Source organism: Hippichthys cyanospilos, chromosome 2, assembly GCF_059441005.1.
Source record: "Hippichthys cyanospilos isolate Australia breed blue-spotted pipefish chromosome 2, RoL_Hcya_1.0, whole genome shotgun sequence".
In the NCBI taxonomy this organism is placed as follows: Eukaryota; Metazoa; Chordata; class Actinopteri; order Syngnathiformes; family Syngnathidae; genus Hippichthys; species Hippichthys cyanospilos.
In genome coordinates this window covers 27,283,783-27,309,129 of record NC_142370.1, presented here as the reverse complement: position 1 = coordinate 27,309,129, position 25,347 = coordinate 27,283,783, and the positions used below count along the sequence as shown (strand labels likewise).

The window sequence follows — 25,347 nt, the reverse complement described above, 5'->3', positions numbered from 1 at the left end:
GGAGCAGCAGTGGATGGGTAGTGCGGAAATCGATCATGAATCAGCAGCATGTACACTATAGTACCGGTGCCATGATTTGACCAAGTAGGCTATAAGAAAGCAGCTTCAATCCTCAGATATAAAGTTAAATAAAAAAAAGTCCCGCTAACCAGAAACTTGGTGGGCCAACGTGTAGCCCACGTCGCTACTTCCCACCAACGCAACATCTTCCAGCAAAACAGGTGTCGCCCTAGCCATCCCCCACCCACTACTTTCCCAGCACGCTCCACCTGTCTTCCCTTCTCCGCCGAAGGCTGGCGACCCAGAAAGCAGCCGTCATTCAATAGAAATGCTATGCTGATCCGGAGCGGACCCCTCAGTCACCGGATCAGGAGCAGCTGCTCTGCCAGTCGCTGCTATTTTCACACTGAGGATAAAGTGATGCGCACGCCGCGTTCGCACGTCAGGCTGCCAGGATGAAGTCCGCAAACGGCGAGCGCGCCGACGGCTTTGCGTCCGACCCCGAGGACCCGGACACCGAGAGCGACGGATCGGACGGGAAGCGCACCGGCGGCTGCAGACCACATCGCGGAAAGGCGCAGGCCAGGCGGCGGAAAAGGCGAAGGCGCTGCAGAGAAGCGCGTCTACCTGGCGTGAGTAAACAGAGGCAGGCGGCCAACGCGCGAGAGCGCGACAGGACGCACAGCGTCAACACGGCCTTCACCAACCTGCGAACGCTCATCCCGACCGAGCCTGCCGACAGGAAGCTCTCCAAGGTGGAGACGCTGCGCCTGGCCTGCAGCTACATATCGCACCTCGCCAACGTGTTGATGTTGGGAGAGGAAAGCCGCGACGGGCAGCCGTGCCTCCGCCGCCCCGCAGCCGGGAATGGCGCCGCGCAGCGGAGCGCGCCGCCGCTGCGGGCCATTTGCACCTTTTGTCTGAGCAATCAGAGGAAGCAGGTCAGTGGGATGGCGCGCATGGGCCGACCCAATGAGGACCCCGCGTCAACCAAAGAAATCATTTCTAATCTAAACAGCAAAACGAGATACTCACACGTCGTGCTTGAATGCAATCAGGCTATAGGCAATGTTAAAATAAAGCCGCGGGAATGTACTTGTGTACAAAAGTATGACTCTACTCAATATACGCAACACCTATTTTCAAACTTTACCACGTTTTATTCAGATCACACAAAACTGATTTTTAGCATACAGGAAGTGCAGTCTGATTTTTTTTTTTTTTATTGCACATATATGTGAAGCTGTAAAAATAGATGGGCAAGATTGAAGTCTCCAATGAACAGTACGAAGGTGCCAGATTTATAAATCCAATGGCATAAAATGGTTAATTTCAGGCTGGCATGAAAACACACAAATGAAATGCAAGCAATTCTCTTGGTCACGGATGAATAATGTCATGATTGCCCAAATTCTTTTGTGCTGCTGGTACAGGGATTCTGTTTTCTGCAGATCAAAGCTCATAAGCAGTTTATGTCCCTTCTCACAAGTTATATGTACAAAGTAAATAGCAAATGTTTTCAAATTAGGTCAATGTACATTAAGTCCGAAAATTAAGTGCCTGTAAAACAGTCCTAACAAGTGTACTTGACCCAACATTTTTTTTTTCACTATGGACATCTGAAAAGAGTGAGATTTGCCAAAAGGGTTAAATTTTTTTTTTTTGCACCCTGCAGCGCAGTACATTGTGAACTAATTCTTTCAAAATGACCTGACAGTTGTTTTGCGTTTCACTCCAATTTCAACTGCCTTTTTTGTGTCTTGGCAGCTCAGAGATGGTGGGAAATATTCAACTCAAGTTTAAAGCCTCAGAGCCACACGGAGCGACTGCACAAGTTTACATTTGTATATAGTTTAACATATTTATTCTTTGTTTAAACGTTAAGGAAAAAAAAAACTGGAAAGCACTTTTTGCTCCCATCACATGGGCCTGCGAACAACCTGTGTTTTGGTTAAGCTGTAACCTGAGCGCATGTGTAAGGTTGCACTATTTTGGTCACAGCACCCCCATAAGCAGCTCCTGCTGCGACAAGTACAACTTTATTAGATCCCTGCAATGTTAACTTTTGCACAATGCACGCAGGCTTTCATATAACGTGCATGAGAATTACGTATATTAATCACCACAAATGCATATCCCTGGTAAGAAATGTTGCACTACCTCAAACACGTTTACCTCAACATCGATTGTGTAACATTACTGTATTGTGTGGCTTGATACCTTTGCACATCAAATCATTTTTCTGCAAAATAAATATTTTTGTATCATGAACAATCGTCATCATTTTGCAGTCAGGGGTCACTAACTCCATTTCACCATGTTTTCCATGTAATCCTGGATCAGGATAATAAACAAGCTTCTGTAGAGCTTCCTAAGGAGCTGATCATTTGTATCGGGTGCATCAAAGGAGGGTTGCGCCAAAAACACCCTGCATATCGAGGACCAGAGTTGGTGACCTCTGAAGCTAGTATAGTAAACAAAAGGTTAGCAAAAACTTTTGTTTCCTCACATGGTAGTGGTGGGCATCTTAAGTCGGCGCGCGTCCTTTGGTCAACTAAAAACACATGCGACCATTTCATAAGCTTTATTTAATAAAAAAGTCAATTGGTTTACATCAGATTAAAGAAAGTAGAAACCGATAATCTGATTGCTGGCGAGGCAACATCTGGGGCGTGTTTTTCAATGGACTAACCAGTGTGGCCACAACACACAGGGCAGGCTATAAAAGGTGACGTTTGAGTGAGCATGAGCCAAAACGATTTGGGCCATGTTGAAACTAAATGGGCAGAGAAAAAAAATAAAAACCAAAGACTGGGGGGGGGGGGGGGGGGTTGTAAGGGGTAAGGGGGAGCTTTGGCAAAAATTTGACAGTTGGCCTCTCAGTCTTGTGTTGAATTGTTGTGAGCTCCGAGTACAGACCGAAGCAAGCAGAGGCCACAAGATCAGATGGAATGTTTGCTGTCCAAATTAGAGGGCACTACAAGAGCGAGAACTGAAAAGGGCAACACCAACAGTTACAAGGGACGACCGAGCCCTTAAAAGAAAAAAAGTTCTAAAATAACATGTGCGGGTTGTGAGGGAACTATACCAGGAAGTACAAAAGTCAGAAGGGCATTGACATTCTATCAATCCCTTATCTAACAATAACCAAAAAAAAAAAAAAAAATTGGGGTATGCAAATGGAGGGGGCTCATTCTGGCATCTGAGGTTTTCAGTCTGCTTCCTCTTCATCCGATTCAGATTCTGCAGGGATATGACAAAAAAAAAAAAAAAAAGGTCAACTTTTAATGACATGATCATAGCATCATCAACAAATGTCCAAAAAAGGGCCGAACTGAAATGTATTTAATGATACTGATGCAAATATTTGGAACATTTTTTTAATTAAATCTACTCATTTGATTTGGCAATAAGGCTCCTTTTAAATCCTAACACACATTTTTCCTTCAAAGTACCCCATTTTTTTCATACGAACGAAATAAAGAAATAAACTAATTCACAGGGCACAGGTTCTTTCCAAGGAATAAGGCCAAGTGCAAAGAAGTGAACACAAAAGTGCATTAACTGTAGATAAACTTAACATTTGACAGCAACTTTAGTCCAGAACCACTGTTGTATTCAACTGGGCTATCTCACCGTTTAATTATAACCAAAGAATCAAAATAAAGAACACAATCATTGAAGATCAAATAACAAATAGAGAGAAAGTATACGAAGGGAAAAGCCAACCAGCCACTAATCAATAACAAAAGTCAAAAAGCCAACATAACCTAAGGGCTTTTTAAAACTTCTGTGCGCAAATGTGATTTTGCGCCAACTTAAAGCAGATGTAAACAGTACTTCACGCGGAGAAACAAAGTTAGTTAATAGCAGAAGAAAAATGCCCATCAATAGCACTGTTTATACAGCATTAAAGTGCTATTCATCAACGCACATGCTTCATTTCAGTTGGCAAAACTGTGGGAATTGAGCCAGCCATTTTATGACAAATGCACTCGTGCTGGTTAAAGTTCACCAGTTCCTTTTACTGACGAATCACAAAAGTGAGCAAAACGCGGGCATTTTATTTTGCAGATTATTCTGCAAAGGCGGTATGGGAACAGTGTAGACACGGTAACATGGTGTTCTTCCCTGCTGAAATCATCGTGCAAGAACGCAAGTCCCTTATTATCCGCTCAGGTGAGGCCAGTGCTGAGACTCAGCAACGCCAAATGGTGGGTCAAGGGGGAAAAAATGATTAACTTTATAAAATGGTTAAGTTGTCTAAAGCTGTCATCTTGGCAAATAGAAAACTTTGATTTTAAAGTTGTTTCCAAAACGTAAGACTGATATTGAAAACATTTAAAACATTTTATTTTAATGTTGTAAAAGCGCCATCATTTCATAATTTACGATCACATTTGGAAAACAATGTAAATTTAATTGAGGCGCTCATTATTTTCCAAAGTCACAGAGCCACTAACAAACACAACGATGAAATAGCCACATGAGACTCTGGAGCCGCAGGCCTGGCAAAGACAATTAGCAAATATATGCAAGAGCAACAATTGGCAAGTAGATTACTCGATGGAGCCCTCGTTCAAACATATTATGGACATTCATTACTTTGGCATCACTGTGCTTTTTACCTTCCTCTGCATTCTTCAACCACTCCACAAACTTTTTCATCTGCTCGAGGAAAACACTTTTTCCCTTGGCAAGGTGGGGTTCAGAGTACCACTTCAGTATGGCCTCTTCACTCAGAACATCCGCTGGGAAAGAGGACAAGGTGTAAAAATAAAAACTCTTTAATAATGTGTTGGTTTCACTTCAAAAAAAAAAAAAAAAAAACACTTCATAGGGTGGAGTATCTACTTTTGATGGGCAATTTCGGAAGCCTTTTATTTCAGTTTTTTTACACTGCAACAGGATTTAACGTGTGCACATCATGTGCAGCAGACACGATGCCAACATGTCACATGACAATGCGCCTGTCATGTTATGCAATACGGCGATTGTTGCCTAGGCTGAAGTTTATAAAGAAGCCATAAGTAATATTGTAAATAATACATAATGTAAACAGAGTAATGCAGTGCTTCTCAAATAGTGATCCCAGAAAAAAGGCTTTGTTTTTGTCACGTGGAATGTAATTGCAATAATGTAATAATTTTCATCATTATCTTTTAGTTTCAGGCACTCTGGAGCACTTGCTTCTTTTTTTTCCCGTTTTAGACTAAGCTATAACCGGTATAAACACGATTAAAGATAAAAATAATTAACAATTGTTGAAAGTTGATTTATATTGCGTTTTTCTGTTAGTTACATGTGTAGGTATACTTAAACAATTTTCATCAATAATAATCTTATTTATATTCAGTGCATCGACTGGGGGGGGGGGGGGGGGGGGGGGGGTCTCTTTTCTAGGGGGGGCCTGGCAAAATATAGTTGAGAAACCCCGGAGAAAATGGGTTGCCGGTGGTCAGAGGCTCTTGTAAGCCTTGTAATTTGCAGTATCCCTTAAAGCTGCGACATTCACAAGTAACTGAAATTTCTGCAACTGTCAACTAAAATTTCAAATCGTAGCACATCTGGTTGCACAAAATTAGCCATTCACGAACACTAGTTTCAGAAGTACGCAAGCAGTAAGCCAGTTCAGTTGCATTTTGAACGCGCGTGCTAAACACCTTTATAGAGGAGCACCACGATCTTCTGAAAGGCCTTCATGAAGTGGATGTTATCATAGCAGTACTCCTGGATCTTCTGCAGCAGGCTGAGCTCAGAAAGACCCTGGGAGGTGAAGGACTTCAGCAGAGGGCTGTATTGCTGCCATGAAGAAAGCATCAGTTCACATCATCTCTGTGGAACAATGTCGTACTGTGATGGGGGTTGGGGGAAGGAGGGTAACGAACCTTCAAGTGTTTGATGGCTTGTTCGGTCACGAGCTCTTCCTTTTTATTCCACTCCACAGAGCTCATCACGCAAGTCCAGATGATGCCAATCATGGCCTGTTCAGAGAGGTTGGCCTTTTTCATCTCCTCTCTGGTGAAAGCAATGATCTGTAGTTGCAAAGAGCCATTGTTAAAACCGATTGGGGGAACAAGAAGAAGGTTGTCTCTCATTGGTAGTTTGCCATGCCTCTTTGAGTGGGTCTCCACGGGACATCTGCTCCTGGAGCTCTTTCTGCAGCTCTTTGCGAGCACCGATGGATTGCTGGTTGCGGGCAAAGTCAGACAGCTCCTTCAGCCCAGCATCAGTGAAGTACTTGGAAAAATGCTCGCAGCTCCGCTTGTTGGCAGGAAAAAGTTCCTTTCGAAGAAACAGCCGCATGAGAAAACAGAGGAAGAAAAAAACTTTGGCTCAAGAACATTTTACCATCAGTCTGTTGTCCATGCCCACTTTGCGGAGACTGCCAGCGACAGAGTTAATGTCTTTCTCATTGATCCAAGACTTGAACAACTTCACAGCAAAGGCTGCAGACACTCCTGAACAGAAGAGCCAAGTAGTCATGAAGACCATTCCGTCCACAAGCGATCAACTCGGCACAACAATCGCTTACCCTCTTTGACAAGGTTTTCGTTAAAGAGGCTGCTGAGGATGGATGCTGATATGTTGCCATTGGCCAACAGAATACCCGTAAGCATGGCCAGCTTGTTGCGCTCAGATTCAGTGAACCCTTTTAGAAAGAGCAGCAACTATGGAGAACACAAGACAATAAAATCATGGTTACACAACGAGACATTGCTGATTTACATACAGGCTGTATTCTTTAAAAATTACCAACCATGGGCTCAAAGTCAAACCTCAGGCTCTGAGTTCAGATCATTTGTTCAACCCATACAACTTCCACACCATACAGTCCACTTTCCAAAATGTGCTCACCTTCTTTATTTCCTCCTCAAAACCCTTCTCCAGGTACTTGTAACGCCTGATCAGCTTGTTAAAAACCTGAGGGAGAGAACATTTCTCGTAAGTGCTGCAAAAAGTTGGCAAATTTGCATGTATAGTAATAGCTGGAAACTTTCCAGTCATTTTAATGGTGGGCTTCTAAGTCGGCACGAAATGGTAATACACAAGGAATTCTCAAAATGTTGGTGCCGAATGGAGAAACTGAAGGAAAAAGTTAAGTGCACATTTGTGGTCACATGTCACCGACGTTACTGCGCAACAAGCCTTTCATAACAAGAGTTCAGACATATATACACTTTAATTCTTTAAAATTAATACAAAAAAAAACAACCCTAAATTAATTCAGTTTTAGTCTTTTCAGATATTTTTTTAGTTATGCTTTATTGTTTATAACTAATGTATTTTCTTAATGAATATTTTATTAATCGCTTTTATTTTGTGAGGGTTTGCAAGGTTACATCTGCGTAAAAAGGAAAATGTATGCTCACTGGCCGAAACAGATTGCGAGGTACAGTGTACATCCTTGAAAAATGTTTCCATCTGTAAAAATTAGGCAATAAGCGTACAACTTGACAGGCATGGAAGCTAGCCGGGAAGCAATGGCTAATCGCCCTCTCGCTTGGTGGCGAGACAAACTACAGGCCTTGGACTAATTAAACTGGGAGCTGAACAAACTTCGCAACCATAACTGATGGACTTCTAAAACTTTGAGAATGCAGGATGGCTGCATACACAAGATGGTACGCTGCTAATGTGGGAACGACACAATAACCCTCAAGGGAACACACCCACCGCAAACATCAATCGGAGAATCCATCCATTTTCTAAAGCGTCTTATCCTCACAAAGGTCGCAGGCTTGCTGGTGCCTTGGGGCAGTAGGTGGGGGACACCCTGAACTGTTTGCCAGCCAATTGCAGGGCACACAGAGACGAACAATCCTTCATGTATCCAATCAGACCTAGGCACAATTTAGTATGTCCGATACACCTGCAATGCATGTTTTTGGCGTGTGGGAGGAAGCCGGAGTACCCGGAGTAAACCCACGCGGGCTGGGGGAGAAGGAAGGTCGGAGCGAGGTGGATTTGAACTCGGGTCCCTTTTAACTGTGAGGCGGACGTGCTATTCACGCAACAAAGAAACGCCCCTATCACTCACAGAAAAACTTTAAAACCATCCTTATGGATTCGAAGGTGATGTGATGCGGCGCACTAAACATGAGCAGTTTAATTATTTTGAAAGCAAGTGAGAGTATTTACAGAAATCCCTACCTTAATCTATTAGATAGGGGTAGGGTTGGGGGAAGGGTTTTTTTTAGTTAAAAAAAAATAAAAAAAGAATCCATACCCATTTACCAGACCAATCAACCTACCTGAGCATATGCTTGCATCGTTTCCAGGTCTTCTTGCGCCGTAAAGAGACAAAACTCTGTACGGGTCATGTCGTCAGACAGAGTCCCACCTGGGGCTACATGAGACCGCAAAGATGATTAAGACATATAGTTCAGTTCGTTGCAACGATTGTTTAGCACACATTCACACAAAGTACCCAGCATTCCACCGGCCACCAGGATGTCAAAGAGTGTCTCAGCATAGCGGCGGTAGTCAAGCTTGGCGCCAGAGGCATCAAGGAACTTCGCAACCGCCTCCAAGTCAGTGCCAGTTTGATTCAAGCCTTGTACGATACTTTCTTGAAACTGAGTAGGGTCAAACCTCTCCTTTTCATCTGGAAGGAGAATGAAATTGTTAGAAGGAAAGCAAGAATAACCAAGTGAAGAGAGTAAGTTGCACCAACCTCTTTTCCTCGTTTTGAAACGCTGGCCTGTTAGCGTTGGCTTTTGCTGCTTTTGATTATTCATAAAAGACACCTAAAAAAAGAGAGAACGCGTTAGGTGAGGTGAAACATGAAGTGAATTGCTTTCAGGTGCGTGACCAAAAATGTTAAATGTGTAAACCGGCGGTTGCGTGATAACATCGAACAAAGTCTACACCATTCCACGGCGCTAAAGCGAAACTGTCATAAATACAATGTAAGAAACTACATTTTGCAAAATAACGGGTGAAACAAAATATATCTGGCCTTAGCTGACTAAATGTCTATAGCTGTTAGCCTTAGCTCCCCGAGGGCCGCACCATGCGCCGAGCTAGCAAAGGTTAGCTAGGCCCTCGAAGGAGCTCGTTAATCTAAACTACTGAACTGACAGTTGCCGGATCTCATGTGGCGAAATTTATTTCAAAGTGCGTATTCGCGTGGAAAATGTTGGCGAAGTGTCACGTGGAGATCTTTACAACGTACCAGGGGAGTAGGGAAAATCCGTAAATTGGGCTAATTTAGCATAACGAGCCTACGAACGTCGCCCATGATGGCAACACTAGCGTGTAACTACGATTTTTTTGACGCCAATAAATGACACGCCTTGTCGTCTTTAATGAGGTCATGGTGTATGACATAAAACAAAGTCCCCCCCCTACCCCCACGCGAGTACTCACCGAAATGAATGCAGATAAAAAACGGTTATGAACCAGAAGACTCGAACGGAGTATCGCGAATGTGAGAGCCCCAAACAAAAAGACCCTCCCGTCAGGACTTCCGCAGGCTCCGCCCTCTGCGCATGCGCATATATACAGTCACTTCCGCTTCGAAGAAAATTATTAATATTATTGTTGTTGTTGTTATGAGATGGAGCCCAGAGAAGGCGTCAGCGTTTCTGGATTTTGTTTTATGACTTTTTCTTTGCATGGCAGAGTCAAAATTTAGTCTTCTAGATGTACCGGCGACCTGTATTATATGACAACGGTTTTCTAAAGTGTTCCCGAGCCCGTGCAGTACAATTCTTCTCAAGTGATTCAGTGAGTCGGTTTTTCAATGCAGTTCTGCCCGAGGGATCGAAGGTCCTGAGCATTCACTGTTTGTTTTCAGCCATGACCTTCTCCACATTCTCAAAATCTCTTGGCGAGTTTATGGTCCTTAAATGACGGAACTCTTAATTTACTCGCAATTAAGCGTTGAGAAACATCGTTCATAAACTGGTGGAACTATTTTTCATGCAGTTGCTCACAAAGTGATGATCCTCGCCCCTTCATTGCTTGCGAGCCTTTGAGGGATGCTCCTATTTTTTATTTCCGTTTTACACGACATTCCAGGTTCATTGGAATAGGGGTCATACATGAAATCAGTCATTATGTGTGGATTTGGTGGAAGTGATAGCCCTAAAAAGTAAGGCTGGATGTTTTTACATGTAAAATATAATTAGGAACGAAATGTGTAATGGTAGAACAGAAGTCAGTGGTTTTAGGCTGGCATACCCCTTGTCGTCACCTCCTGATGTAGTACAGCTTTTTCAAAACAATGCATGAAGAGGAATAATATTTTATTTGAATCATATTGAAATGGGCATAACACAACAGTAGTCCTATTTAAAAGAGAATCAAGAAGGGTACATATTCTAATGACCAATCACATTAAATGACAGTCTTTTATACGTTTTATATGGCCGATGGCTGCAAACCTTCTGGTTTATTGTCTTCATTCTGAAAGTCAAAACAAAAAGGTAAAATTCTTAATTGAAAACAGTACAAAAAATGACAATTATTAAGCTGGAATTGTCTACCAGCTTCTAAAGGTAACCCTAATACATCTTGCATAAAAACCATACTTTCCAGAATTCACCCTGTCACTGACAAGTGTACTGTTCAAAGTATTCTCCCACCTCGCTCAAAGTGATGTAAATGATCATACATTTAAGAACATACACAAAAAATGAGATGGAAAATAACTCATCATTCATCAAAGAATAGACAAAAACAAGAACAAGTATTTAAAAAAAAAGGTTTTACATTTTAATCTCCCTGTTTATTAAGAGCAGCTTCACACCTGGGTGAAGGGGGATGCACATGCAAGGCAAATCCTCTCTGCAGTAGCAGGGCTGTCGAAGGAAAATGGACCTGTACAGCCGACTTCTTTGCGTGCTGCTGCAACAGCATCTTTAATCGCAAAGAACACTGAGCTTCCCAAAAAGAGGGTGGGTTCACCGATACCCTGGAAATAACAGATAGGGAATGAAAGTGCAGACAGTTAACCTATTCCAAAGCAATACCTGCTCACCGTGACCTCTAACCTTGGAGGAGTAGATAGCGTGGGGATTGTAGGAATCAGAGAGGAGATGGACATTAAAGCTTAGTGGCATGTCACAAACAGCAGGGATCTTGTATTGAGATGGACCTCGAGTGTACAGAAGGCCGCAAGGGGAATACTTTAACTCCTCCAATGTGAACAAACCCAAACCCTGCATGAACGCGCCTTCAATCTGCATGAGACAATTGGCAAAAAAAGAAATGATTGCAAGTTTACATACGACAACAACCTACATTGGTCTAAAGGAAAAACAACATCAGGGTGGTCTGGATTGCCTCTGGTCTCACCTGACCAATGTCCACAGAAGGATTCAAGCTCTGACCAACGTCGACCACAAGGTTTGTCCTCACAGTCTACCCCCGCCGCCGCACCGCCCACACACACCAAAAAGTGAGAGTCTGCTACACAGCAACACACTGATGCTTGATGCTGAACTGACCCTATAGTCTCCTGTGAGGGAATCCAGCTCCACTTCACTACAGCAGACCCCATTTGTGTAGTAAGGATAGGGCTGACCCTCCATCTTATCCCAGTCCATGTGGCTATCTGGACCCCTGAAAAGGCATGATCCTGCCCCTCAAACTTTTCACACAGCATATCATTGCAGGAACTAATCAATGAAATCACTGATTGCGCTGTAATTGATGACATTATAGCCGGTCACTGAACTTGTATAAAATGCCAAAAATGGTCCGATTTTGAAGTCCAACTTTAACAGTGTCCCATAAATGAATGCTAAAATGTATTATTCACTCCTCCATGTATTGCTACTTCTGAATTTTCACAAGCTCCCAAGCTGCTAGCAGCTGATGCATTGAAAAGTAGATGGCAGCACTAATGTATGCAGCCTATTTAAAGCCACTAGCACCACAGATGTTTCTTTTGACCTTATCATTTTACGTCACTAATTTTCTATAACGCGGCATAGATGTACTCTCTCTTGTACAGTACGTCTTTGAGATGTGACATCTGATGCGGTAGGTTCAAGGCCCACCTGTTATATCCCGTGGCAGACAAACTGATCTTCTCCGTAATGGCTGCCATGACCTGCAAAGAAAATCAGGAAGCATTTTGAAGTGTTGTGTGAGGAACACAACCAGCCTCAATCATTTCCCATTTCTTCGCACCCAACTCTCCCAAGTTCCATTTGGGTTTTTCTCTCGGATTGGCTCCAGTCGCTGGTAAAGAGTTTGGCAGGCTTTCTGTCGAAAGAAATAATGCAAATATATGTTGACATCTGTAGTAACAATACAAGTTAAAAAAAGTAATGTAGTTAAAGATATAATGCAATAAATGTATATTTTTGTCTGCATTTAGTAAAAAAGATGTGCCTGAAGTATTATCTAAGCAAATACTGTATCACAGAATACTAACAAAGTTATTTTGGATGAAATTTGCTCATATACAGGCTGTAGAGGACAGACGTAGTATGTTTTTCTTATCACAGGAGTAATTTGCAGTGTGCTTGGAGCCATACTGCTACGCAGTTCCTGTTCAGAAAGCTTGATTTGGTTCATGCTGGATGGAGTTCATTTTCTCTGAACCATACTAAAGTATGGCCTATGGCTCAGGTGTCGAACTCCAGTCCTCGAGGGCCGGTGTCCCATATATTTTCTAACCGTCTCTCTCAAACACACCTGATTCAAATGATTAGGTTCATTTCCCAGATCCTGCATAGCTTGCTAATGAGCTAATCATTTGAACCAGGTGTGTTGGGGAGAGACAACCAGAAAACATGCAGGATACCGGCCCTCAAAGACTGAAGTTCGACACCTATGAATAGTTTAATTGAAACAAATTACAGTAAAGGGTGCATGTGTAAAGAGAGACTTATGGCCTAGTTTACCAAAAGCCAAAGTAATAGGTACTGAATTTTGATTTTTCAAGCTGCAGGAGATAACAGAAATCTCCAAGACCGATGGAGGTTGTTCCCCCTCTTATTCCAGCTGATATTTTGTCCTTGGGCAACCTCTCTGGCTCCAAACACCTCATTTTGCCCTCCATGCAATGGGTAGACGCCAGACTCTCTAGCTCCGAACAATCATTCATGCACCCAATCACACCTAAGGGCAATTTGGAGTGTCCAATACACCTTCCATGGATGTTTTTGTAAAGTTGGAGGAGACTATGTCCAGAGAAGATTAATGCAAGCACAGGGAGATCACACACTCCACACATGAACTCCACACATGAACGCCGGGGTGAGCTGGAATCGGACTCGAGACCTCTGCACTGTAAGGCAGATGCATTGACCAGCATTCCATCCCATCTTTGTGATTTACCCTCGCAAATTCCCTCGTAGATTAGTCGAAAACATGCATAAGAACTGATTTGTTTACTCTGTGGGTGTGTGTGCCTTTAAATCAAAAGTTTTTCATCTCGAACCTTCAAAATCAAACTCAAAGTGTGTAATGTAGCATCCTTCTGTGAATAATTCCAAGAGTTTTTTTTTTTTGCTTTGTTTTTTTGTGTTTGAAAATGGTTGAAAAAGACATGGTGCTCCAATGCTCCAATATTTGGCTTTTAATACAGGAAATTCAACTCCAGCTGCAAATAATTAAAGAAATAATGACCATATTCGCTTCAAAGCTATCAGATTACATGCCACGTTTGTGGGCTTGTGGTGCGTGCTCTATTAAAAAGACAACATCAGTAAAAATGTTGTTTTGATGAGGTAGAAGTGTTACTGCAAGAGGCAACCGTAATTGGAGGGAAGCCCACAACTGCATGACAGCCATGCTTTTTGTTTTTGTTTTGTTGTTGTTGTTTTTTACTCTTTTGTCCGAACTGCATGTGGGCTGTGGAGTATTGCTTTTAAAACTTCGTACTTCTAACAATGGCCTACACCAATGGCTGCAGTCCAAAGTTGTGTGTGTGTGTGTGTGTGTTTTTTTTAACTTTATAGATATGTTTGCACACTAGTCCTAGAGTCCAGGTTTTAGCTCTTCCAAACGTTTTTGCCTCGAGTGTACTGTATGTGTTTGAAAAGAGCAATAAGAGGAGTAGGAAAAGGACGAAGACCTTGACGGCCATGCCATTGGAATCGGTGCCGAAGGAGGCGGCGCTGACAAATGTGTTGGGAACTATGTCGGTGCTGGTTTCACTGATGTAGACTTTGGACTTTGGGACGCGAAGCTCCCGGCTCACCACCTGCCCGAAAATAAGTGTAGAAAGATCATTCAGAAACTGTCTGTTGTTGGGTCGTCAGCTCCTTACCTGTTGCATTTTGGTATGGACTCCTTGACCCATCTCTGTCCCGCCATGGGCTACCAGAACAGAGCCATCCTGATAGATGTTCACTAGAGCAGCAGCCTAAATACACAGAACATTTTCAATATTGTTTTGGAATACAACACGCAAAAAGAAAAAAAAAATCTTACCTGATTCATGACACCCTCTGCGAAGGCTACACCATATTTCATCGGGATGATGGAAAGTCCCCTCTTCTTCCAGCGGTTCTGCTGGTTAAAGATGTCCACGGCAAGACGACGACCACAGAAATCTGACCGGGCCTTACATTCATCCCAGCAACGCAACAAGTTGTCTGGGCTGAATTTCACCTTGTAGTGGGTGGTTGATGGCCCTTTGTACATGTTGATCTCCCGAACCTGATCAATCAGTCAATGTTTAGGCTTTTTAGTAAAATACGCTGGTACTTTGAACTTACCGGTTTCATTTATTTCATGATCACAACTCAATTGTTTTTCAACATCTAATTGTTTTGCTACATCTCAGTTGTTCCATTCAAATGAATGAAAAAGCCATAAAAGTGTCATTTAAAAATGATCTGAAAATACATTTTATGTTTAAAAAACTATAATTAACTACATCGCAGCTGTTGTGAAAGCACTATTTAAATAAAGATATGTTGAGCCAATGCAGCAAACATGTTCTTCGTTTTCATTCTTTGTCAATATCAAACATGAGCTTTTGGAGTTCATGGTAAATTTAGTTTGGTGTTACTAGGCGGCTATAGCTGGGAGCTCGAAATGTTGTTTGGCAATGGCAAGTTTATGTTATTACATTATTAAGGGACCTTTAAAAATGACACCTGACATGTTCTGTACTAAATTCAATAAAACAATTGCAGGAAATTTTGAGCCCTGCCCTTTTGTAAATAGTCCACAAACAAAATGTTCAGTTTCTCAGTTTAAAAAAAAACTGTGAGAAGAATGCTTGAAAAAAGTTTTAAAAACACCAAATAATCTAAAGAAGTCTGGGACACCCCCGAAATGCCATGTTTTTTTTCGTTCTCAGATATCAATTGCTTGAAAGTTTTAAAATATTGATGTTATATCAATGCGAGCTTTGTTAGGTCTTGCATTACGCGTTATGAGCTCAGACTACTCATGACTGGGACACTCGTAAATCAAGGTGATAATGATATGTAAATGGGATTTGATTTGATTTGACCTGATCTGCAGGAATCTGTAGCAGTAGCCCCACATCGTTGATCAAGTTCTCTATAACAAAGGCAACCTGAGGCACACCGAAGCCTCTGAAGGCTGTGTTGGATGGGAGGTTGGTTCTGCAGGCGGCAGCTTGGCCACGCAGATTTGGTATGTTGTAGGCGTTATCCAGATGAAGCAGCATCTTCTCCACCACCTGCAAGATAAGCATCATCTGGGTTTGGCACATTTGACTATTGCAATCAAAACCTCTTTGTCACCAAGTGGAATTGCTTTATTATATTGATGCATTTTGTTGTTCTCTGTCAACCATTCAGCCACATGCATTGTGTCAAGCTTGACCATTTAGGTAAAATATGTGTTGCATGGGAGGTCAACATTTTTCAAACTTTTTTTTTTTTTGATAGAAAGAGCAGATTGTCAAAATCTGCAAGGTGAAATCCCAGTAAACAGAGTTAAGTTCAACCACTCGGTGGAAAATGACTGACTGCAAGAGAATGAACTAGTGCTACATACAAAGATGGATTCATCAACTACGTTGCCAGCATTTGTCCAGATTTGGATATCTCCTGCCAGGATCCTACCATCTCTCTGAAAGCCAACCTGAAACAAATACCCTTGCTTATAAGCATATAAACCTCAAAGTTTTACTCCAGTCGACAAAAGTCTGCAATACCTTGTACTTTGCGAGCACAGGATGCCGTCCACCAGAGATAAGCATGTCCTCGCCTCTCTCCAAAATGCAGCGGACAGGACGATTTGTCCTAATCGGAAAACAAAAAGAAATATTTTTGGTGAAGTTCTTGACTTGGAGACCATCTATTTGTTTCTGTGTGTTTGGTGTATAAATACCCACTTCAATGCAGCCACGGAGGTGATACAAGCCAGTATGTTGGTTTTAACAACTTTCCCCCCAAATGCTCCACCCAGTCTCTTGACGTGACAACTAACTCGGTTGGCTGGGATGGCCAATGTCTCGGAGACAGCAATCTAAAGAGTGTAAATATGAAAGCCCATCTGATGTCGTGATGGAGGAAATGCACAACAAACTGATTCAAAGCACCTGAACTGAGGTGGGCGACTGAGAAGATACATAAATTTTAAACTCTGACTGCTCTCCCACTGGTATAACCAGCATGCTCTGCGTCTCCATGTAGAAATGCTCTTGACCGCCGATATGGATCACCCCTGAACAAAATATTAACAGTTTGAGAGTTCCTTAATTGCACAGTTTGAATACTCCTTACCTTCATGAACCAGATCAACATTTTTGAAGGCCTCTTCCACATTTCCTCTTTCGATCTTCCTCCTTGGCTCATAATAGGATGACCTCTTGATGGCGTCCTGGTTTACAGAGGAGTGGAGCACTTGTTTAAGTGTCATCGAACAGAAGCTTTAACGCTTCCTAAAGACATGACTGTAAACGCACGTCGATAGTAAATATGGGCTCCGGCAAATCTTCATAGGTGACCTTGACCGCTGACGCGCCTCTTTTGGCATGGGCTCTTGTGTCCGCCACAACAGCACACAATATCTGACCGGTGCATGACACCTGGAGAGGTACACAGAAGAAGTATGTGCAGAGAAGTATCCGTCATTTCAGAACTTGGGGGGGACATTTTTCAGAGGTAAATGAGTTTTTGTGAAGAAATGGCCGTCTCCTCAAACTGAACTACTCGACTGAAGATCAAGCCTGTTGCACGCAATCTAGAGTGGAAGTGAGAACATTTTTAACATCTTTTATTTATTTTAAGAAGTCCAGATCATTTGATTTCAAACCGGTAAATGTTAATATGTTGGGATTCACTAAACCCTTCATAGAAGTACCCTAAACTGATTGATTATCTGTGCCTTTTAAGCAGAACAACATTCAAAGACGTCAGCTGACTGGGGAACACAGATCGATGTCGTGCCTATTTTCTGACATGTTTCGAATCAAATGCTAACAATCCTGCCCCAACTGTCCGCTTTTCCTTTACCTGGGTCTCGGCAAACAGTTCCTCAGCATAACCTGAAATGACTTGGGTTTTCTTCCCTGGAATATCTTTTGCTGTGATGATGTCAAAAACACCTGGAATTTGCAGGGCATTACTCACATCCACATTCCTATAAAAGGAAAAAAAACAGGACATAACTGTGTGAAACAGGAGAAACGTAGGCTACTGTCCAGGATTGTTTTTCTCACATGATTTTGGCATGTGCCCTTGAGCTGGTGACCAGAGCCAGGAAAAGCTCACCATCGGTCCTAGGCAGGTCATCACAGTAAACCGCCTCGCCTGTGGCCTGACTTATGGCAGAGCTATGAATGATGGGACGGCCCACGGGGTCCTGGTCACTTTGCCCCTCAGACACTTGCTGAAAAGTAAGAAGCCATTGTTTTACATGAACATGAGAAATGGAAGGTGACCTAAAACTGGTTGGTATTTCAGGATTTGAATTGCATTTACTGTCCCTTTTGCCCACAAATAATTTAAGCGCAAAATAAGAAAGCATGACGCACTTACTGAGTAAGTTGTAGTTGTGCTAAGACTACATATAAGGGTCTGTTTTTCAACTTCTCCTGGATAGGAGTATGACCTTCAAAACCACAGCATCCTTGATGGAACTCATGTCCAATGGTGTCTCACAAATCTCTTACACAAGTTTAAATTCTCAATTTTTGCCTGCCTCAGTTCATTTACTGAAATCATTCACCTCTGTGTTGTCACCAGTCATGATCAGTGTGCCTGAAGGTTTTATCTTCGTACTAGTCCTTTTCATTGTATGGTACAACTATACGTATGAAAATAAATCTCTTGAATCATCACGTATATCCCCATCCGTCATAACTGTCTTTTCCAAATAAAATACCTCCTTTAATTGCAATGTGATTAAACTCAGCTCAGCTGCTCCAGTAACACGGGGACAAGATTTTTAGGTCATGTCACCCAGCCATACCTTGAAATCCTGCTGGCTCTCCTGGATTTCTCTGGGCAGTGGCTCCATCATCTCATCCGAAATGCCTTCAATCAAATTCTTTAAAATAAATAATATATAAACAAATCTTTTCTAAATATACATAGGATGTACCTTAATGTATGTGCTTACCATCTTTCTGAGGATTTTTAGGACCTCTAGGTTGAATTTGAAAAGGAAGCTAAGAGTCAAAGAGCGACGGAATTCTGCTTTTCCACCCGGAATCGAAGGTGGGATGTCAAATTCCTTCATGAGTGTGCCATAAGCTTGACTGAGGGTTTCATCATTCCAAGGCCTGAACAAGATGAATACTTTGTCACAATCAAATAACCGGAAAAAATAGGTCTAGTTGCCTTGGACTGGACATTGGCACGTCAAAACTACTTTAAAATGAAAAATGGTAAGGAATAAATAAAGCTCTATCGTTGTGTTATTCCTGTGGTCCAAAATCAAGCAAGCCTGACCGTGCAACAAGAGTGGCGCAGGTTTTGGTGGCTTTGGCCGTTATTGGTCCTACACCACCATAGTATATACTGATATCCTCCACTACTCTAAATCCTTGAGAGAACAACACCCTCATCCCAGAGGTTACTGTGGCAAAGGCACTCTCCTTCCTTGGAGCCTGGCGAAACGCTCGGACAAGCTCTCCCTGCGATGCAAACAACAGCATCAGACCAGATATTCATGTTTAACTAAGTTTACTTTTCAGGTATTCTCAAAAGAAACAGTTGCACCTTTCTGGAAAAGGGGAACATTACAGAGACAACAATTTCCTCTGCCTTCAGCACCGTTTTCCCAAAGCTCACGAAGAATTCCTGATTGAGAGGAACTTCTCGCCGTCCTCCTGGACAAAGATGTCAGCCAGCACATATCATTTTAGGCTAGGTTCCCAGCCTTAAGGTTCACACTGCAGGGCTCAATGCTCAATTTCGATTATTTAGTGAAATCCGATTTTTATGTGAAATCGTCCAAATTTCCAAATAAATGTGACCTGTTTGAAGGCTTAACAGCGCAAATTGACATTGACATGACATTGTGATGGCACAGAGAGCAAACACGCTTAACGTGTTTCCCTTCCGATATTTATGTCTGTGTTAGCGGAGCATCCACTATTATTCTGTTTTTTTTCCGACTTGCTTGCACCTTTTTTTAGTGCGGGAGTATGATGTTTGTCGCTTGTTTATTATGCAAGAGTCAGATGAATGCGACCTGGCCTTCCAGACTGGGTCGGATAGGGGCCGAAAGATTGGAATTGGGTCACTTCAGGCTGCAGTGTGAATCATAAGTCCCAGTTCAATTTCCCAGTTCCAGTTTCCGCAATCTCACCACAGCAGATGGTGCTCACACTGCAATTCCCAGCAGCCAGAATAGGGTTCAGGTCTGAATTTGGATACGCACTCATAATGTTTCCTCCAAGAGTCTAGAGAAGTAAAACACTTGGTCAGATGATGCTTATCTATAGTCTGTCACCCCCTGCAATATTCGAGAAGGGTGGGGTGGGATGGGGGGTGGGGGGTGTTACTTACGGCAACATTACGGATCTGTTGGTTTCCCAGATTTCCAAGCTGCTGGATCAGTGCTCTGAACAGCTCTGTCTTCTCCTCTGGAAACTTGTCGCACAACTTCTTCATAATAGCCCAGATCTCAGAGAGGGTGAAGCCTGTACCCACCCAAACGCCTACAGGGAACCAAAGTGAGACTAGTGACGTGAACAATCGTCTAACGTCATCATCTAACATCAAAGCAAAGTCTAACGGTTATCACTCACCATGTGCCGTCTCAGTCACTTCAAATAGCTTCAGGACTCGCATGGAAGATATCATCAATGGATGCACAACGCCTTTAAATTTAACATCTGGACCTTTGGACAAAGAGACAACCAGGTGTCTCTGTCTCTTATCTGGCAGAATACTCAGGTGATATCTTCATTTTTACCTAGATTAGTGTTTCCCATGAGCAGCGGAGCCTCTGGGTTGGAGGCCTTCAGTTGAACCAGCTCCTCCAGCAGGACAGGGGACACACATGTGACCCTCTCCCCACGAAATGTGAGTGTCTGCGTGCTGGATGTCTCTGCCATCAACTGGGGGAAAGAATAGAGCAAGCCATCTTGCATCCCAGATCTATGAACATATATCCGTCCAACCATTTTCTTCACTACTTGTTCTCATTTGAGTTAAGGCAGAGCTTTTGCGGGTTAGGCGGGGTGTACCCAGTTTTGGTTGCCAGTTGATCGGTACGTAAAAAGTAAACACAAATTCACATATGGACAGTTCACAATTAGCCTGAAAAACATGACTTTTCAATAGGCCTACTGTGTGTGATGAAGCAAAAGTGCCTTGACTGTGAGGCAGATATTGCTAACCGCTTGTGTGTTGTGTCACTGTGTTGGTTTGCTCTTTGCATGTTTAGTAGAACGCTTTTTGTGTGAAGATATTTACAATCAGTTCTGGTGGAAAGATCAGGTCTTGTGTTTGGTCCAAAGGCAGAAAATCGGACTTGTCAAACAACTGAGGGGTTTCCTGTGAAACATGCCATGGACAAGTAAAGAATTCATCACACTAGCCTCAAGGGATACAAAAGAGAGTTCAACTGACATCATTATTTTCTTTTTCGCTGCCGCAGTTTTTGCCTCTGTCAACTTGACAGCAGTTGGATTCCTGTTTGGGTTAACACAGTTTGAGTCTCAATGTTTAGCTACAAAAAATACATACAAAATATAAAAACAGTTATGAATTTGCAGATATACCTGACAGAATGTCCTGCAGCCGTCGATAATTGGACGATATCCAGTGCAGCGACACAGATTTCCTGAATCGTGAAAGCGAAGTCAAATGAAATATGTTGGGCATGAGATATTTTACCGGTATCTTTTCCACATGCAGTAAAACATGTGGAGGGTGAACACCAAATTATGGGAGTCAAAAGGTACCGGCTAGTGCCTGAGTGATGTCCTCCAGGCTAGGTTGAGGGTTATTCCGTAGGAGGGTGTACATGGACATTACCATACCCGGAGTGCAAAAGCCGCATTGTGAGCCATGTGCCTTTGCTATTCGCTCCTGGAAACACATCATGCAATGCTGCTGACAAACTAAGATTGTGATCAGAATCTTTCTCTACCCACTATTTCGGGCTCTTTATCTTGAGTTGGCCGTTTTGCAGTGTTGTTGGCTGTTACAGGTTATACGTTATTATAGGTTACAGTGAGCCCTTTCAAATTTTCAAATTTTAATTTGCGGCTTGGTGGAAATTTATTTTGTCTATACCTATACACAATGTCTGCAATGTATTCCGCAATGTATTTTGAGGAGTAGTGACTAATCAATTTGCACAGTACTCTTGTTTGCCAGCATCCCTGCGTCCTACACGCGTCATTTTTGACAGTTCTTTAAAATCAACGTGGGTCCATCAGACACAACATTTTTTTTTTCCATCAAAATATAAATCATTGTAGGGAAATCAAATGTTTCTGTTGGCACTCATTGTTTTTTAGTATTGCGAGTCTCTGGAACCCAACAGTTTTAAGTGGTAAAATGAGCACTGCATCCAATGCATCCCATGATGTATTGCACTGAATGAAAAGTGGGAATAAGCAATTATCTCGGAAAACAGTTTAGGATCTTTCTGTACAATTTCACAGTGTTCATTATTTTATTGTATTTATTTATTTTTGACAAATCATTATTTTCATTGTGATGGTTATCGAGCTTGTAAAAGGACTATTAGACAAAAATGGCCGCAAATTAAAGATACATTTCAAAACATCACTACATAAGGAGTAGGTATTGTCATGAGCGTACAGTATATTATTAAAGTACATGAGGGATCCAGGCCTGACCTGGACAGGATGAATCCTGGTTTTAGTGCTACCGATGCCTTCCACTGTGGTTATGGCAGCTCCGTGAAGTTGACAGAGTGGAAGCAAGCAGGCATTTGCAGAGTAATGGCTGATCTGATGTTAACGTTGTCCAAACATTTTCCGTAGAAGGCCGCAGACAGAAAAGTGGAAGGATGCAAGAGTGACTGTGTCATTCAACAATCCATCAAGCAATTAAATTAGATCTACTCCTGGAATGAGCAACCACTGAAGCACATCTCCACCTTCAGAACTAAAACAAGGCAACAGTAGTAGCCCCTCACTGTTTGAGCAGCTGCACTTACGTTATAAGTGTGATATGCTCAGATTATGCTCTTGACATGCACTCCGAAATGTAAGTTAATTTTACAAATATGTTTTATTTTTTTTTTTTTTAAGTAAATCTGAGTTCTAGATTATTAAATAATGTAAAAAAAAGTCACTAAAGATTTGATGAACACAGCCTAAAACTTCAGGTTGGGACATGGCCAAACTACAACCTGAGACTCAGACTGCATTGTTACGGTTTACAAAAAAGTACCCCCCAAAACGTTTTTTGGTCTCTTTTTGAGAGTATCATATCAAATCAAATCAAACTGGTAGCTGTTAGCCTCATGGTTTGCCAAGCATGGATACACACTTCAACTTTGGATCTCATACAGCTACATTTCAAAAATGTTACCACAGTTTTTACTTTTACAGCAGTTCGACATTTTTACAGTTCTTTGTACCCAATTACTATATTGTACCATATCCTTTCCTCTCAAATCTACTTTCCTGCTTCTGTTGCCAGTAATTAAATTGTGGTGCCTTTTTGTCCACATACAGCTTTATAGTCTGTGTTTTTTTTTTTTTTTTTTAGGAGAAAGCTGAGTTAGTTTTGGGAGGTATCCAGTGCATTTCACCTTTGTCCTTGCTTGCAACTTGTGCATCGAGGTAATGCAAGTCCAAGTTGAAGCTAACATATATTGACTACCAGCATTCAGTGTACTGGCAGCAAACAATAACATCCTTTAAAGGGACACTGTAAGATTTAGACCCTTTTTCATTCAACAGGAATACATTAAATGATTATGAATTTTATAACTTGCAAATGAATGTATTCTTAACGATCATCAGTATGTTTTAAATATACAGTAATCATAAGTCTAGTTATCATTAAATTATATTGGGGGGGCGCTCCTCCGGAGACTGCCATGCTTGTTATATATGGCGTTATATTTGTGCCACAATTACGAGCGCGCGAAAAAAAAAATTGAGCGGAGAAAATCAAACTGAGGGAGCGAAAACAGATTTTGAGAGTTAAATGATAGTTTAATTAAATGATAGAGTTTAATGATAAGAGTTTGAGCGCGCGCCGATGGAGTTTGAACACAGAAAAAGAAATTGCTCGCTCAAAATTCCTTTTTGCTCGCTCGGGATAGCCCTTTCTCGCGCAACATCTTGCTCACGCTCGCGATACTCCTCCCTCCCTCGCTCAACATCGCGTTTGCTCAACATCGAGCTCTCGCTCGCTCGAGTCGTCCTCTGCGCTTGCTCAGTTCTGCTCACACGTTACGTTTGTGCCACAAAACCAGCCAATCAGAGTTTGTAAAAGCACTTTGATTGACACAGCTTAATTTCTTTTTCTGTGTTCAAACTCCATCAATAGTTATAGCTGCGGACAATGGTAAATGCAGCACCCTCTGCTGTCCGTAATGAAAAATGCTCTAAATCTTATACAGCGTCCCTTTAAGGACCGAATTGTGGACCAAATGTTCTGAACAGCAAAAATAGTGGAAGTGCATTTTATTTTGAAGGATACAGTATGGTTTTGCTGGTCGGTCGATAGCGTGACACCATCACTGTGCAAGCTCCACATCCTCCTCCGCCGCAACCGTATTTGGTCCCGGTTAGCATCACTTATTGTCATGGTTAAGCTGCAATAATCCTTAACATATTGTTGTTTCATGGCTGAGGTAAAACAAAATGGCTGTAAGATGGAACAATGATTGCATACAGTAATCTTGCTTGTGGAGGTAGAATAGAAGGATACACTTCTGTCTGAGAAAAGACAATAATGTTGTCTCGGGATCAACATGTTTCTCTGTCACCTGTTGATTGCACAAGTCAAGTCACTTTCACACTACCTTCAATAATTCAACATCCTCAAAACATATTTGGCTCTACAAGTATCACTTTAAAAACAAATTGAGTTCTAAATGGTTACGTAGAGATGTACAAAAGGGAAAATGAAATGCAACCGGTTTGCGCTTATTAATTGTACTGCCCTAGGTTCAATTAACGATTTTCATACAAAACTCATGTACATTTTAACTTACTAGTTACATATTAGCTACACTTACACAATCAATATATTTCTAAACTATTTTAAATGTAAGACTGTTGAGCAGTGATGCGCTGGGATGAAAATTGAGCTGAGACTCTTCGACGGTGGCCGTCATAAGGTGTCGAGATGTTCAATGCCATATCTGCCGGGCGTTAGGGAAAATGCATACATTTTCCTGAAATCCCTGATGGCCACTATGTGTCTGACTATACTACATCGATCAATGTGTAATTTACAATATTGATGAAAAGTAAAGTTTAACATGTCATCCACTCAGCTACATTAAAACACAAAATTATGTAGAGAATATATGGAAAAACCTACCTTTTTTCCATTGACAAAGAAGCACAAAATGTCTCTTTCTGCGCCTCTGAGCATCTTTCCCGATAGAAATGTTTCAAAGTCGAGTCAAATCCTCCTTGCAGATGACACTTCTGTGTCAAACAGTGTGGCGTATGGCTCCAAAGAACAGATTTTTTTTTTTCAAGCAGGGGCGCGGCCTCGATTTTAAAAGTGGGTTGGACAACTTGTTCAGTCATCCTCTTGAGTTTAACTGCTCTTCTACATTGCGGTCAAAGAACTCAAACAAACTGTCAAACTCTGGCTGAGGTCAAACAAAATGGCTGTAAATAAGCTTTCACATATATACTGTAGCTCTATCTTGGATTTTCAAATCGGGTCGGAAGAAACTGAAGGTTCAGTGTTTTCCTCAAGGACACTTTGACTTGGTCACAATGGTGGGGGGATTGAACACACAGCCTTTTGATTGAGAGACAATCACACT

General features: G+C 42.0%; 3 protein-coding genes across 3 annotated transcripts; 1 reads left to right on the top strand and 2 right to left on the bottom strand.

Annotated features, from left to right (window-relative positions):
* Nucleotides 1–301: 301 nt before the first annotated feature.
* Nucleotides 302–2,179, top strand: LOC148428089 (transcription factor 15). The gene is made up of 2 exons (XM_088408206.1): nucleotides 302–941; nucleotides 1,768–2,179. The coding sequence occupies exons 1-2, from the start codon at nucleotides 456–458 to the stop codon at nucleotides 1,801–1,803; spliced, it is 522 nt and encodes a 173-aa protein (XP_088264332.1). The 5' UTR covers nucleotides 302–455; the 3' UTR covers nucleotides 1,804–2,179.
* Nucleotides 2,180–2,569: 390 nt separating this feature from the next.
* On the bottom strand, nucleotides 2,570–9,481 carry bzw1a (basic leucine zipper and W2 domains 1a). The gene is made up of 12 exons (XM_088408205.1): nucleotides 9,373–9,481; nucleotides 8,678–8,750; nucleotides 8,432–8,608; nucleotides 8,256–8,350; nucleotides 6,859–6,924; nucleotides 6,536–6,671; nucleotides 6,352–6,461; nucleotides 6,115–6,285; nucleotides 5,889–6,035; nucleotides 5,664–5,802; nucleotides 4,629–4,751; nucleotides 2,570–3,243 (listed from the first exon to the last, which is right to left on the bottom strand). Exons 2-12 carry the CDS (start codon nucleotides 8,739–8,741, stop codon nucleotides 3,212–3,214), a joined length of 1,260 nt encoding a protein of 419 aa, XP_088264331.1. The 5' UTR covers nucleotides 8,742–8,750; nucleotides 9,373–9,481; the 3' UTR covers nucleotides 2,570–3,211.
* A 751-nt stretch (nucleotides 9,482–10,232) lies between these two features.
* On the bottom strand, nucleotides 10,233–25,016 carry aox6 (aldehyde oxidase 6). The gene is made up of 35 exons (XM_088408004.1): nucleotides 24,888–25,016; nucleotides 24,270–24,327; nucleotides 24,039–24,135; nucleotides 22,217–22,325; nucleotides 21,311–21,437; nucleotides 21,128–21,189; nucleotides 20,976–21,038; nucleotides 20,820–20,900; nucleotides 20,317–20,461; nucleotides 20,150–20,242; nucleotides 19,908–20,059; nucleotides 19,708–19,801; nucleotides 19,116–19,225; nucleotides 18,846–19,030; nucleotides 18,514–18,676; nucleotides 18,364–18,441; nucleotides 17,612–17,781; nucleotides 17,406–17,532; nucleotides 16,856–16,978; nucleotides 16,674–16,770; nucleotides 16,490–16,614; nucleotides 16,283–16,416; nucleotides 16,103–16,190; nucleotides 15,943–16,029; nucleotides 15,431–15,622; nucleotides 14,398–14,625; nucleotides 14,234–14,329; nucleotides 14,039–14,167; nucleotides 12,145–12,219; nucleotides 12,012–12,064; nucleotides 11,457–11,571; nucleotides 11,305–11,370; nucleotides 11,001–11,189; nucleotides 10,757–10,921; nucleotides 10,233–10,413 (listed from the first exon to the last, which is right to left on the bottom strand). The coding sequence occupies exons 1-35, from the start codon at nucleotides 24,939–24,941 to the stop codon at nucleotides 10,369–10,371; spliced, it is 3,975 nt and encodes a 1,324-aa protein (XP_088264130.1). The 5' UTR covers nucleotides 24,942–25,016; the 3' UTR covers nucleotides 10,233–10,368.
* Between the last annotated feature and the right edge of the window lie 331 nt (nucleotides 25,017–25,347).

Bases quoted from the DNA above. Each gene is read 5' to 3' on its own strand.
- LOC148428089 (XM_088408206.1), top strand. From the start codon at position 456: ATGAAGTCCGCAAACGGCGAGCGCGCCGACGGCTTTGCGTCCGACCCC. The intron at 942-1,767 runs GTCAGTGGGATG...GTGTCTTGGCAG, and splicing joins TGAGCAATCAGAGGAAGCAG to CTCAGAGATGGTGGGAAATA.
- bzw1a (XM_088408205.1), bottom strand. From the start codon at position 8,741: ATGAATAATCAAAAGCAGCAAAAGCCAACGCTAACAGGCCAGCGTTTC. The intron at 5,803-5,888 runs GTTCGTTACCCT...TCTTCATGGCAG, and splicing joins AAGCCATCAAACACTTGAAG to CAATACAGCCCTCTGCTGAA. The intron at 3,244-4,628 runs GTAAAAAGCACA...ATATCCCTGCAG, and splicing joins GTTGAAGAATGCAGAGGAAG to AATCTGAATCGGATGAAGAG.
- aox6 (XM_088408004.1), bottom strand. From the start codon at position 24,941: ATGCTCAGAGGCGCAGAAAGAGACATTTTGTGCTTCTTTGTCAATGGA. The intron at 17,533-17,611 runs GTGAGAAAAACA...TTCCTTTTATAG, and splicing joins AGGGCACATGCCAAAATCAT to GAATGTGGATGTGAGTAATG. The intron at 15,623-15,942 runs GTATGTAGCACT...CTTATCTTGCAG, and splicing joins TAGTTGATGAATCCATCTTT to GTGGTGGAGAAGATGCTGCT.